The following is a 12781-nucleotide window of genomic DNA, read 5'->3' as shown; positions in this document are numbered from 1 at the left end:
GTTGATATGTTATTCACTCACTTACCAACAGCCCTACTCAATGATTCTGTGTCACTTTCTTTGCCTATATTCAGCTCAGTTTCAATAGCCGCAGTATTCAATCCCGCCGTGTTTATGAATGGAACAGCTGACCCACGCTCGCGGAAGTTCAAGACCGTTGCCTAGGCAACGTCAGGACAGATTATCACTCTTCTTTTATTACCTAAGACTTGTAAATTGTACTGTGTGTTCACAAATGCCTTACAAACACTTCACTAGGCATAAAATCTCAAGGATACTTCACTGCCGAAAAAATAAAAAACTATCGCATAGATTGCAGATGTGTGCAGATAATGCAGCCGGGCGCTAAGGACCGGAAGGTAAAATGAACAGTTGGGCGTTAAGGGCGGGAAAGGGTTAATTTTAATGCTATATACTGAAATGAAGTAAGAATGGGATACACCTCAAAATACGGTGCAAAGTGGATAACTGATTTCAGAGGTTAGCTTATTCAGAAAAAAATTGTTAGGACGTTTCTGCAGAGGAAAAGGAAAGAGAATGTATCAAACGATAAAACGTACTACTGAATACAAAAATAAAATCTAACCAACAGGAATATGTACGCCTAAGCACTGTATATGTTTGTTATACTTTTTCTTTTTTTTCTTTCTTTTTTACATGCGTGCATTTTACGTCATGTATGTATGAGTACACTGAAAGATTTAGGCTCTCTACCATTTCTAAAGATGAGGTGAGAGTACAGTAGAAGTCCATTATAGCGAGAATTCATAACAGCGAAAAATTTACTCGCTATAGCAGATAGTCGTTATACCAGATATTTGTAAAAAAGTCGGAAGAACCCCCATGCACATTAAAATCAGCATGAAAAGCCAATAAGTTTGTTCAAAACTTACATTTCCGCGGATGGTATCCACACTATGGCTTACTTGTTTGTTATTTTTCGTGAATGTGCGAGTTTAATTTGATTCTGAAAAAATGATAGTAACGTATTTCTCCGAATCCAAGACGAACTCCACTTTTTCCTTCAAAAATGTAAATCAGGCTCAAAAAGTGCTTTGTAAAATCATATGAATGCCTTTGTTGAACAGTACGCAATTTAGACGCCGAACACAGACTTTCGTTACGTCATATATTTTTGCGGCTGCACAATTATTATTTATTTATGCGGGTTTAATGACCATAACTTAAAATTGGCACCGAAATACCGAAGAGAACCTGTTGAAAATTTGCCAGCAATACCTATTCCATGCATCTCTACAATACGACGATCCATCAGGAAAATATTCTTGCTGCCTATAAAACTGTTACTTTTAATCAGCGTCAGATATAACCGGCAACCACTACGCGCACGTCTTGCTTGCCGGGTTTGGCCAACTTCAGCGGTTAGCGATGTATAGGCCTACAGACGTTGAAGGTCAAGGAAAGAGTTTATTGCGCTACAGTATGGCCATTCTGCCCTTGAGTTTTTCGTGCACATATTTCACAATTTCATCTTCGACTTCTTTAAAGCGCCCTTGTCGCATTTTTTTGTACAGTACTAATTTTTTAAGCTATCTTTGTCTTCACGCTAACGTCAAATATTGGCTTTAGTTAGGCCTATGCACAATTATTCTACATTTCCAAATGTTTAATAACCATCAACTTAAAATTGGCATCATAATATCGACGAGAACCTGTTGTTAATTTGCCGGCAATACTTGTTCCGCGTATATTAACAAAACTACTATCCATCACGAAAATGTTCCTGCTGTCTATAAAACTTAATTTTGCTAAGCGTCAGGTACAGTACACGCGCTATAATTCTGTCACTGAGTAGCCATGGCCTTTCTAAGAATCTGAAGACTAATGTTTTGATGCCATTCTGCAGATTTCAGAAACGTTTTTGTAGAGGCTAATAGAACGTCATTCTCTCCTCACTATTTCCCAAGATCCAGTGACGTTACACACAAGCACTGTACAACCAGTTGTCACGGCTAGCAATGTATAATAAAGAGGTGGTCACATATTGTCAACGAGTTTTGTGTATACGTGTGGGTGCGGGAGTGAAAAGAAGCAGCGTGGTTACCAAAGTAGTTGCCAGTGGTATTCGTTACTGTTAGGCCAAGAATGCAAGACAATCCTTATTTTTCGCATGAAGTTCTGAGAAAAAAAAGTTGTCTTGGATTCGGAGAAATAAAGTATCACTCGGAGGCTTCTGTGGCAAACACTTCAGATTTCTTCTTCAAACGGTGTCGCCTAACCTAACCGTATATGTATCATGAAAACATATTAGTAATGCATGTAGAGAAACGTTAACCTCCTTGCTAAAAATTTACATTGAACAGCCTTTCCGAAATGTAACTAAACGCGAGAAAATATGAACTATCCTCTGAAATCAGTGATGTACTCTGCCATATCTTGAAGTGTATTACATTCTTACTTAACTTCAGCCTTTATTTTTAACTAGTTAAAAACTGCTATCGGCCACGTTATTTATGCAAATAATTATGAAAAAGTGTTATCCTCTTTCATTTCGAATTTTCTTTAGATTACAGCAGCATACCTGCCAACTTTACAAAACCAAAAATCAGGAGATTTTGATATGAAAATCAGGAAAAATCAGGAGATACAAATGGTCAAACTTGCTTATAATACATGTCTTGCGCAATACAGGAGTACTATGGTATATATAATAACAGTTATTGTCTCAAAACCCGACTGTTGCTATAAGAGGCTACAAGGCTAAAAATTACACATCTCTATTACCTCACAGGAAGTATGTTAGCGAGATGATCGGTCTCTGATAAGCCTTCTGAAAATAGTATGAACTCATGCTCCATAGGTGTGAATTAGTCATGCATTAGTCCACTACTTAGCAAATGCATAGAGTAATATATTGCATCACGTGCCCGCGCGATTATGCGAAGCCCAATGTTATTTTTATCAAGTAATAAATTAAAATTCCCTAGAACTGTCTCCAAATGAATCTCTAGAAAAGTCACTTGTCAATATATTTGAAATTCTGTCACTACATTACTGAAATAGACCCCAAATCTAGTGACTAGTCTCTAGAATCGACCAGACTGATGTGGATGAACACAAACATAGCATGCGAGAACGAGAGATTGACAATCTGTATACGCATCGCGATATACAGGTTTCAATAAACATCGCACATTCAAGCGCATTTCTCATATTAATATACGTCGATATTTCATTTGAAAGCGGCCAATGAACGAAGGACATTCAGCCACTGGCGTACAATGCTGAAATGGCCGAATTTCAAAACGAATGTTTGAAGTTCATCAAAAAATAAGCTAAAATCGGGAGAAATAATACAATAATCGGGAGGCGGGAAAAACTGTCGAAAATCGGGAGTCTCCCGCCTAAATCGGGAAAGTTGGCAGGTATGCAGCAGTCGACGGGTGTTACTGATCGACTACAACATCGCCTTCGAATTTCGACGAGAGAGCTCGCAAATCCATATAGTAAGAAAACTATACCATACAAAAGATGACTGATCGCATTTTGTGGCAAACGCTTCAGTTTTCTTATTCAAACAGCGTCACTTATCCTAACTTAACCGTACTATACGTATGATGAAAACACGCTTCAAGTGTCAGTAGAGAAATTATAACCTTCTCGCTATAAATTGACCAGATATAACCAGATGCAAGAAAATATAAACTAACCTCTGAAATCAATTATGCACTCTGCCATATCTCAAGATTATCCCATTCTTACTTAACTGTAGTATTTAGCATTAAAACTACGTGATCGTTTAGTCAGCCTTTATTTTTAATGAGTTAACAACAGTTATCGAACACGTTATTTACGCATTTATCACAAAAATGTCCTCTTTCATTTCAAATTTTCTTTACAGAACAGGAGTCGACGGGTGTTACTAATCGACCGTGACATCGCCTTCGAATGTCGACGAGAGAACTCGCTAGTGGAAATAGCAAGGAAACGTTACTGAAGGTAATCGATCGCAAGCAACATAATCGCTGGGGTGCATAAATATTGGTAACTGGAAAAATCGTGCGCGCTTAAGCGCTCGTAATAACGGATGCATCAGTGACAGGGCTCTCGCTGTAACCGAAGGATAATACACAGTTTAATATCGGAATTTTGAAGGGACAGCAAAAAATTGGCGTTATAACGGGGTTCTCGTTATATGCGGTACTCGCTATAGCAGACTTCTACTGTATTAAAATGCATGAAAAAAGGACAAGAGAACAAATACAAAAACTTTTTCCATTGAGGCTTATTCAAAGGTGTATTAAAAGGTGTGTAAAACACCAGACAACAAAATATAAAAACAGTTGCACTGCTGTTAAAAAAGTATCAGCGCATTATTGCAGATCACGCCATCTGAAGCCTTATATTTTGGACCAGTGGGTTATTAAACACTGTTTTCTAGTCACAGTCTCTGACCAGGAATTATCTGAATGTTAACTCGGCCATGTGTGAGAGGATGGCTTTGGCCATCATCTTAAATGCGACACCACTTTGATCAACTTGTAGGTGTACCATGCTAGTCAACTTCAGACAATTATGTTCCTAATTTGTAGGTAGGCTATCACGCGACAAATATTTGCTACCCTTCATTATAACAATCAACACAGAATAAATTTCTTACTTCTGAATGGAATGCAAAATATAAGCACAAAGAGGCTTATTGGATTATTCAGCAATATCAATGAAAACAGGAGAGCAAAACTGAACTCTCCTGAGTAAAACAGTGTGCATCCCGAAGGTGTAATTTACCCTGTAAAGTTCACGAATTCAAGGGTATTACCCATTTTCGTGCACCTCTCCCCGACATGCCCCCTGTGGCGAGGGCTCTAATCTAGGTTGGAAATCACGTTCCTTTCACAAAGGATGACAAAGAACATTTTCAGGGCTAAGAAAAATGTGATCGTACTAAGTGGTAATAGTAAAAATTTGTGTCGCTATCAGCGAGGTATTTTAGTATAGATTTAATATGACTTGAATAGAGACTTTGAATTTATGACATGCTAAGCAAGAAATCGTCTTAATGAGGAACACACACTAAAGAGGTTTCAATGTATTTTCTCGTGTCTGGTTAAATTGTGGAAAGGCTATTTCCATGTAATTTATAGCAAAAAAGGTTACCATTATTCTGCTGGCGCTTGAAACATGTTTTCATGATGCATATAGGCTAGGTTAGGTGACACTGTTTGAAAAAGAGAACTAAAACGTTTGCCACAGAAGCCACTGGAATGATACTACCCCAGTTTTTCAGAATGAAATGAGCACATTGTCTCAGAATTAGAAAAATAGCTATCAAGTAAACTGTAGTATGGAAATATGTGAAAACGCAAGTTTTGAAGAAACTGATTGCCGTTTCATATCAATTTTAATGTGTGTGGGGATTTCCCCTGGCTTTTACAAAAAGTTGATATAACAACAATCCGCTATGGCGAGTAAATTTTTCATTGTTAAGATTTCTAGCTATAACAGACGTCTACTGTAGCTGTTAATGGAGACATCTATAGAGCATTATAATTAGTTACAGGAATTTTTGCTCCCTAATATTTTTACAAAATACAAATCTTATAAAATATTAAATATAAATGATACAAAATAAACCAATTCCAATTTTATACCTCAAATGAATTTTCATAAACCTGTAGCAGCAAAAGCATATTACCTGGATTAAGGAGAGGTTGCCAAGGATCATACTCCAAAGCTGACTACGGGTGTCCATGTGGCCAAGATTAGCTTGTGTAGATAGTCGTGATGCAAGAGTCATCTCCAGGTTGCCTTTCAATCCAAGTAATGCAGGGACTAAGATAACAATTTCTGTTATATCTTCAAAAACTACCCAGTGCTGGAAAAGAAATTTCATACAAAATGAAAAGTTATGGACTAATATGGAATGTTGTTGAGACAATTTCTTTCTTTTAATGCTATTTGTTTGGGGCGTCGACCTATGAAGATCTTTTGCCCCTACTTGCACAATATGTGAGGAACCTGCATGTATGATGTAAATGGCGGAAGTGTAAAGTGTTGAATGTGAGGAAAGGAACATTGAGGACGACACAAACACCCAGTCCCCAGGCCAGGGGTATTAATCATTTACAATTAAAAACCCCTGACCTGGCTGGGAATCGACCCGGGGCCGCCGGGTGACAGGCGGACACATTGCCCCCTACACTGCGGGGCCGGACTTGAGACATCATAATTAAGATACAAACATTGAAACGACACAAATAAAGATGTCCAATTTAAATTACTTATGCACAAGCAAGACGTTAAACTTTTCCTGTCCAACCTTGATATCATGGTTTATTGTAACTGGTCCAACATCGAGTTAATTATTGAAATTCTTTGACCTGATTGATGGACATCCCCGGAGTTTCCAGAGCACATTTTTGTGCACAAAGGAAGCTTTTCTGTTATCTCCATGGAAATAATACGAGATATGTAGCCGTGTATCGTCATGGTTACCCGCAGCCTGTCAGCTGTTTACACTGAGTAGAGCTGCACACATGTTGTACTAGGCGTGTTTATCTATGAATGCAAATTGTCTCAGTTGAATTTGCGGTATAAAAGCGGCAAATATGAATGAAAAGTTGTCAATTTTTCGTGGTAAGGCACAAAGGATACAATGTATCCACAGAGAGAGTCCGCCAAAACATACAGACGGAGCCCCCACTTAGTTGGTTTCTTGGGGTTGTAGTTTGTAAAGGATATTCTTCCCTTGAAACCAACAACAGATTCGTCAGCTGACAAGTTTGGCCCAGGCATGAAATATTCCCTACATTTACTGTCAACATATTTTATACCTTGATTATGAGTGTTTCATAAATGGAGCATCCAAAATATTTGTAAAAATACATTTCCTAGTGAAAAATTCACTGAAGAAAGGCACACAAAAAACAAATTCTTTAAACTAGTAATCTTTCATAACTGCAAATGAGACATTACACTTTTGTGTAAGGTTGTAAATACTCGCTACACTCATATTTAGAGAATATAATAATCATAATAATTATATAATTAGTTACGAATGAAAGTTCTGAGTTTAATCTGACTAGGTCAAAATGTGCAAAACTAATTTGGACCAGACTGTTGGAACATGACAGAGAATTGGACTGTGCACTAAACAGGGGGTGAAAAGTAGTGAAAATAGTTTGTTTTTTATTGGGATACTCGTACCTTAAAAACTGAAAATATTACAGACGTGAAAATTGATATTTGGAATCTCCTTTAAAAATAAGGAGACATATTTTTGCTTTCGGAAAATACACTTAGATGGGGTAGGGGAAGGATTGATCAAGGGGTTGAATTCTTTTTATGTGGATATTATGTATATCTCAAAAACTGAATATGTTACATATGTGGGAATGGTTATTTGGAATTTCCTTTAAAAATATAGAAACATGTATTTATTTTTTGACTTGAAAGAAGACTGTTTCTCGCATGTACAGTTCTATGTCGCATGGTCGTCTTAGCCCCAAAAGGTAATGCCACAAACATGGTTTACAAAGAATTTCTGGGGTAAATGAAACTCAATTTTTGGGTGAGTTTTTATACTTTAGGAATTTTCAGATAATGTCTTGGTACAATGCTGAGGAACGATTACTCTGATCAAATTACGAAATCCACCCGAGCGAAGCCGCGGGTAATTGCTAGTAGGCCTATATATAAATATTATTTCAGTAGTATAGATCCCTTTTGCGGCGCTCACAAGTACCGATCGTGACAAATGAGCATTCAGAAGAAGGAGAATAGACGTTAGCAGTGACAAATTGTGTTCTCATTTCGTAAGTATCGATCAATTCTTTTAAAATTGATTTTATAAAAATTGTACAAATTGTGCAATTTCCAAAGACTGTTACTGTAGGAATATATGCGCCATCATTGCTGTCCACTTCACATTTTGGCTGCTGGGACGTCTGTTTTATGTCATAATATGCTGTAATTATCAGTTAAGAAGAGAGTGATAGTAAAACCAAAAAATATCCTGTGGGGGAAGGGGGATGCTGACGAAGAATGCACCCACAGTATCCCCTGCCTATCGCAAGAGGCGACTAAAAGGGTTGACCAAGGTGTGATTGTATTAGAACCGTGAAATTACTTGTGATTAGTACCACCACGCGGGGAACACCATGGTTCGCTCATACTTGCACGTACTACCACTATGATGTTAGGTACAAAATAGGTTTGCGATTAGTACTCCACGACATACTTTATAAACAGACGAAATTTCTCGCACGGGTCCCCTAGTCCTGTATATTTAGAATGTGATAGTTAACCCTTTGCACAAACATACTGACAGCATATTTATAAAAATTAGCTAAAGCAAACACAAAATAAATATAACATAAGTACAATACAGTATTCAAGTGCAATGTTTAGCATTTTCAAACATGAAATTATCTCGGACAGTCACTTTTTGTCTGTAATAGTGCATTGTGTGAAACTTCCCAAAACACTCGCCGGGATGTAATCCAGGCTTTTTTCTGCAAGTACTGCTGAAAAAATCCACTCTCGCATCATAATTTAGGCTTACACTTCATTGCCATTTTTAGGACTAACCTTAAAAATTTTTGACTTCAGGAAAAGTAACATCTATCCACAACCTCCTAATAGACTCGTGTGTGAGGGGCGTTACCTTTTGAATGTTTACACTAGTATACCGGTTAGTCTCGCGCACAATTTCCGACAATAACTTGTCAGTCAAGAGTAATAAATGGAAAAAGTCAAGTTCATTCAACCTTGCGGTGTTTTATAACCTGACGTACCTGTGAATGAGCTTTTGAAGTCCAAGTCAGTGTCATGGTACTTCCTCCATCCATCAGAAGAGGTACGAGCATTGCCATTTAGCATAATTTTCTCATTATCAGGATTTTTATCACTCAACTCACCAACACCATCTTATTCCGCAATATCTTCCTCACCACTTAATTGAAAATCACTCCCACTATCACTAAAATCAACGTCACTTTCTCCTAAAAGTCTGGCTATTTCTTTCTCACGCTGCTCGAACGACACCGTGTTGCCAAGCAACGTTTGTTTACAAACTCACAGGGTCTGCAGAGAATGTGCACAAAGCCTAATTTCAAAGAGATTATAGCTATACATTGCTTCAAATTTTCGTTGAAGGCCTGCAGTAGCTTACTGTATCTGTAATTCATGCACGCGTAACCCGGCAAAGGAGTTATATAGGGAAGAAAATCATGTCGGGCATTACCCGACATAAGATCTATGCGGGATACTCTCGTTGTCAGGCATGGCCCGCCGCGTGAGTGCTAAGGGTTAAAACTAGAACTCAGAACAACAGTCCTAATTGCAACAAGGAAGTGAGCGAGCATTTATTCTTGAACAAGAGCGGAGCTCGTACGTCACAAATACGGAGAATATTTCGCAATAGAGTTTCCCACGCCTCGAGGCCTTTTGTTGTTAAGTTGTCAGAGGGAGATATTTAAATGAACTGCTGCAGTGTTAGCCAAAGACAAAATTAGTAAAGGACTTGCAGATGCGCCAACATAACCGAAGTCAAAATGAACTCCAGTTATCTCCAGTAATAATAATAATTAAAATATTCCAATCATCGAATTGAACAGATGGGATTTTTGTGATATCATCCCCATGTCGATTAATTGTAATCTTGATGAATTAAAATAAAGAATTCTAGGAAATGATCGCTGAACGATATGAGATCAGAATACGACACATGAATGTGTATCGCCAGTTTATTAAGTGGGATAAATTAAGAGATCCAAATCCACCTGCAAGTGCCGATTTAGGATAACTAAAACCCCTCACTCTGGTATGACCGCGGATGACCCCGGCGGGAAACCATATCGTCCATAAATAACCAGCAGTTGGACCTCACATCACCAGTTGTTACCAGTCGCACCAATCGTGTCAGTCGTATGAAGTAGTTGAGACTCTGACACATTGACTCTGTAAGTCAGTACCTCGGGACGCATTCGAAGTCAGAGCTGAAAGTACGCGAGTGTTATGAAAGTGAAGATGAACGGTGAGATTATTCATAGTACCGAGTGTTAATAATCAGTATATCAGTATGGTGAAATTAATACATTTATAAAATTTCATGCGATTGAAATTTAATGATCAACGGAACGCCGACAGTACATTTTGAAGGCAGTGTGCGGAGCCTGAAGTAAATATTTCAAGATAGACGGTGAATACCTATCCAAGCAGGGAACTGTAGGAGCGAAGCTATCACGAGACGGCCTAGAAATACGTCAGGAAGTGCCGGTTGACTAACGGGATACGCGCCAGGTCGAATAAAATGACATCGTCGTAAAGTTCGCGACTTGTGGTTCGGGCGCAAGTGAAGAATATAATAGTGAGAGTGTAATGGGTCTTTAGGAAACCTATGAGTGTTTTCTTTTGTATAAATCATTGTAAATTCTTTAGTAAGGTGTTAATAATGGGTAATCGCCCAGAAGTGTTTTGTTAATATTATTAAGTGCGACATGATGCATGAGTAAACCAATATGGGGCCATGAGGCTTCTCCATCGCCACGAGACCATGGAATTCTACACAGGCATGAGTACACATATTTGATATATTTGGGGATGTTATCGCAACAAAACGGGACTCAGGGTAAATTAGGTTACTTAATGTAACACATTGATCGCTTCCTGAATCCATGATTTATTTAAGATAGACGGACGAACTAATTTACATTAACGTGATTATGGGTTAGACTAATTAATTGAATTTGTTTGTTGTATATAATGTAAATATGGGATATTTCTTTCAATTAATGTGTACCGGGCGGTACACCTCCACGCCGCTAATTCAAACTTTGCGCCAGTTGAAACTCCTCTGCTGGAGGAAGTCTGAACTTTATCTACTGTGTTAATTTTCAAGTTTCTCAGAAGATGTCACTACTTGGAAATTTTGAAGTTTCTGAACTGGGTTGTTTTCGACGTAGTTTTGTTTGGCCTGTAGTAAGAAGTGTGAACATTCTCTTCTAGAGGACACTACTGAAGAAGTACAATTGTGCAACCTGGTGCGAAGTGAAAGAACTATGTTTTTGGAGAAAATTTGAATTCATAAGTTTGTTCTTTGTTAAATTTCTTGCAGTCATGGTTTAAGTTGGCAATATTAACCCTTTCTTTCCCCTTGTTTTGAATTTAGCCAATCCCGAATTTCTCGAATTAATTTTCCACCAATAAGGTGTTTCTTCTTCATCTTGTGTAGGGGTTTTCTTGGTTAACCAATAAAATTCTTGTGGGAGGGTGTTCTCATTCCTGAAACGCCTCGAACTTTCCGCGAGAGTATATAAACTGCTGATTTTAGGGTCTCTGCGCCACTTCAGTAACATCTTTCAGTGTGTAAAGTACATAGCAGGGGGCGGGAAGCGCCTCTTTCTTCGGGCAGCAGTTCATCCACAAGGTAATGGCCGTTTAATAACTTTTTTTCTTGCTAGCTCAGCAGTTTAACTCTCGGGGCAGGTCCGAAGCCTTTTACCATGTAACTTCCCTTAAAATGTAAAAACACTTGGTATCTATTCTATCTTTTTAAACTACAAATCGGGATAGAGTGTGCTTAACCCTCTCGAGCTCCCACTCATATTGCATTGAGGTGAACTTATTTTTACAACCTTTTCTTCCTTAACGTAATGTAAATTATTTCATTCTATAAGTCACCTCTTTAGTATGGGATTAGCCCTTGCATTAGCGGCCTAGTGCCAGATTAGGTTTTAAACAAATGTATTAGGAGTGCAAGAACGCCTCCTCTCAAGTTGGTATTTTTGAGGCCATGTAATTTTCATGTTTCTTTACTTAATAGGCCTCAGTAGGTTGGGTATTTTACCCCTGTGCTTATGTCCTTAGAGGACAACTTGAAGGTGGAGTTTGGTGTGGCCTTTGATAGGCTTAAATTTTAAGAGCGAGTTGCTCTTTCTGGAAAAGTGCGTTGTTGTATGCCTCGAGGAGGCTTTACCGTGTAAAGAGGAGCAAGTGCTCCTAGGCATGATTGGGGTTTTCTGCCCCTTTGTTGACTTCTGTATATTGTAAGCTTGGGCTTATAGCTCAAGAATTGGGTGTCTGGCTCTCGGAGCCCAAATCCTGTAATCACTGTAATTGTACTTTTTCGAATTGTGTTTCGGCTACTGTGTACCTGTTCAATTTGTCATTTCTTATTCTTGATTTTGAAAAGAAAATATAACCTTGTTAAATTTTACCTTAACTTTAATTTCGTAGTTTGAGACCCGTTCACCCCCGCACCTTCTTTCACCTCTGCTGTTCCACAGATACCTCGGAACAAGTGGTAGCAGAGCGTGGTTGAATGGGTCTCAATTTAGCCCCTTTTGACGGCTAAACATTGCTTTGATTACAACTCTAACTATTTTCTCTGTTGCTGGAAATTTTTTATTTTTTCAAAATTGTTCTGTCATCATGCCCGGCCCTCGCGATGTTCTCCATCTTAACTATTTGCGCAAGGAGGAGTTGATCTATGAATTAACTATCAGAAATGTGCAATCTGGAGGCACGGTTGCGGTAGATACAAATAAGCTTAGAGAGTCCCTTGATTTGCCCATTTCCATCCCCACTTTGGGAGAGAAAGAAATTGACGACTCTCTTTCCACGATCACCGACAATACTACTGAGCTAGCATCTGTAGTTAGTTTTTTTGAAGAAAATGATCCTTCTCCTAATCAAATTAAGCGTGTGCAAGCCAGGTTATTTCATTTTTCTAATAGAGTTAACGATCTGTTGTCTCTGAAGTTGAATGACGTTCAGAGGAAGGAAGCTAGTATGGTTCTTGAAAATCTTTCTGAATTAT

The 12781-nt window shown here is 38.3% G+C and overlaps 1 protein-coding gene across 1 annotated transcript in view; it reads right to left on the bottom strand.

Moving 5' to 3' along the window:
- Nucleotides 1–12781, bottom strand: part of LOC136864296 (solute carrier family 41 member 1) — a 190330-nt gene that overhangs the window by 145124 nt on the left and 32425 nt on the right. The window contains exon 3 of the mRNA XM_067141088.2: nt 5657–5836. Within this exon, the coding sequence (XP_066997189.2) occupies nt 5657–5836 (180 nt within the window). The remainder of the gene's footprint in view (nt 1–5656; nt 5837–12781) is intronic.

The sequence above is a fragment of the Anabrus simplex genome, chromosome 2 (assembly GCF_040414725.1).
Source record: "Anabrus simplex isolate iqAnaSimp1 chromosome 2, ASM4041472v1, whole genome shotgun sequence".
In the NCBI taxonomy this organism is placed as follows: Eukaryota; Metazoa; Arthropoda; class Insecta; order Orthoptera; family Tettigoniidae; genus Anabrus; species Anabrus simplex.
Note: the sequence above shows the minus strand (reverse complement) of the source record. Positions and strands in the feature narration are given on the sequence as shown.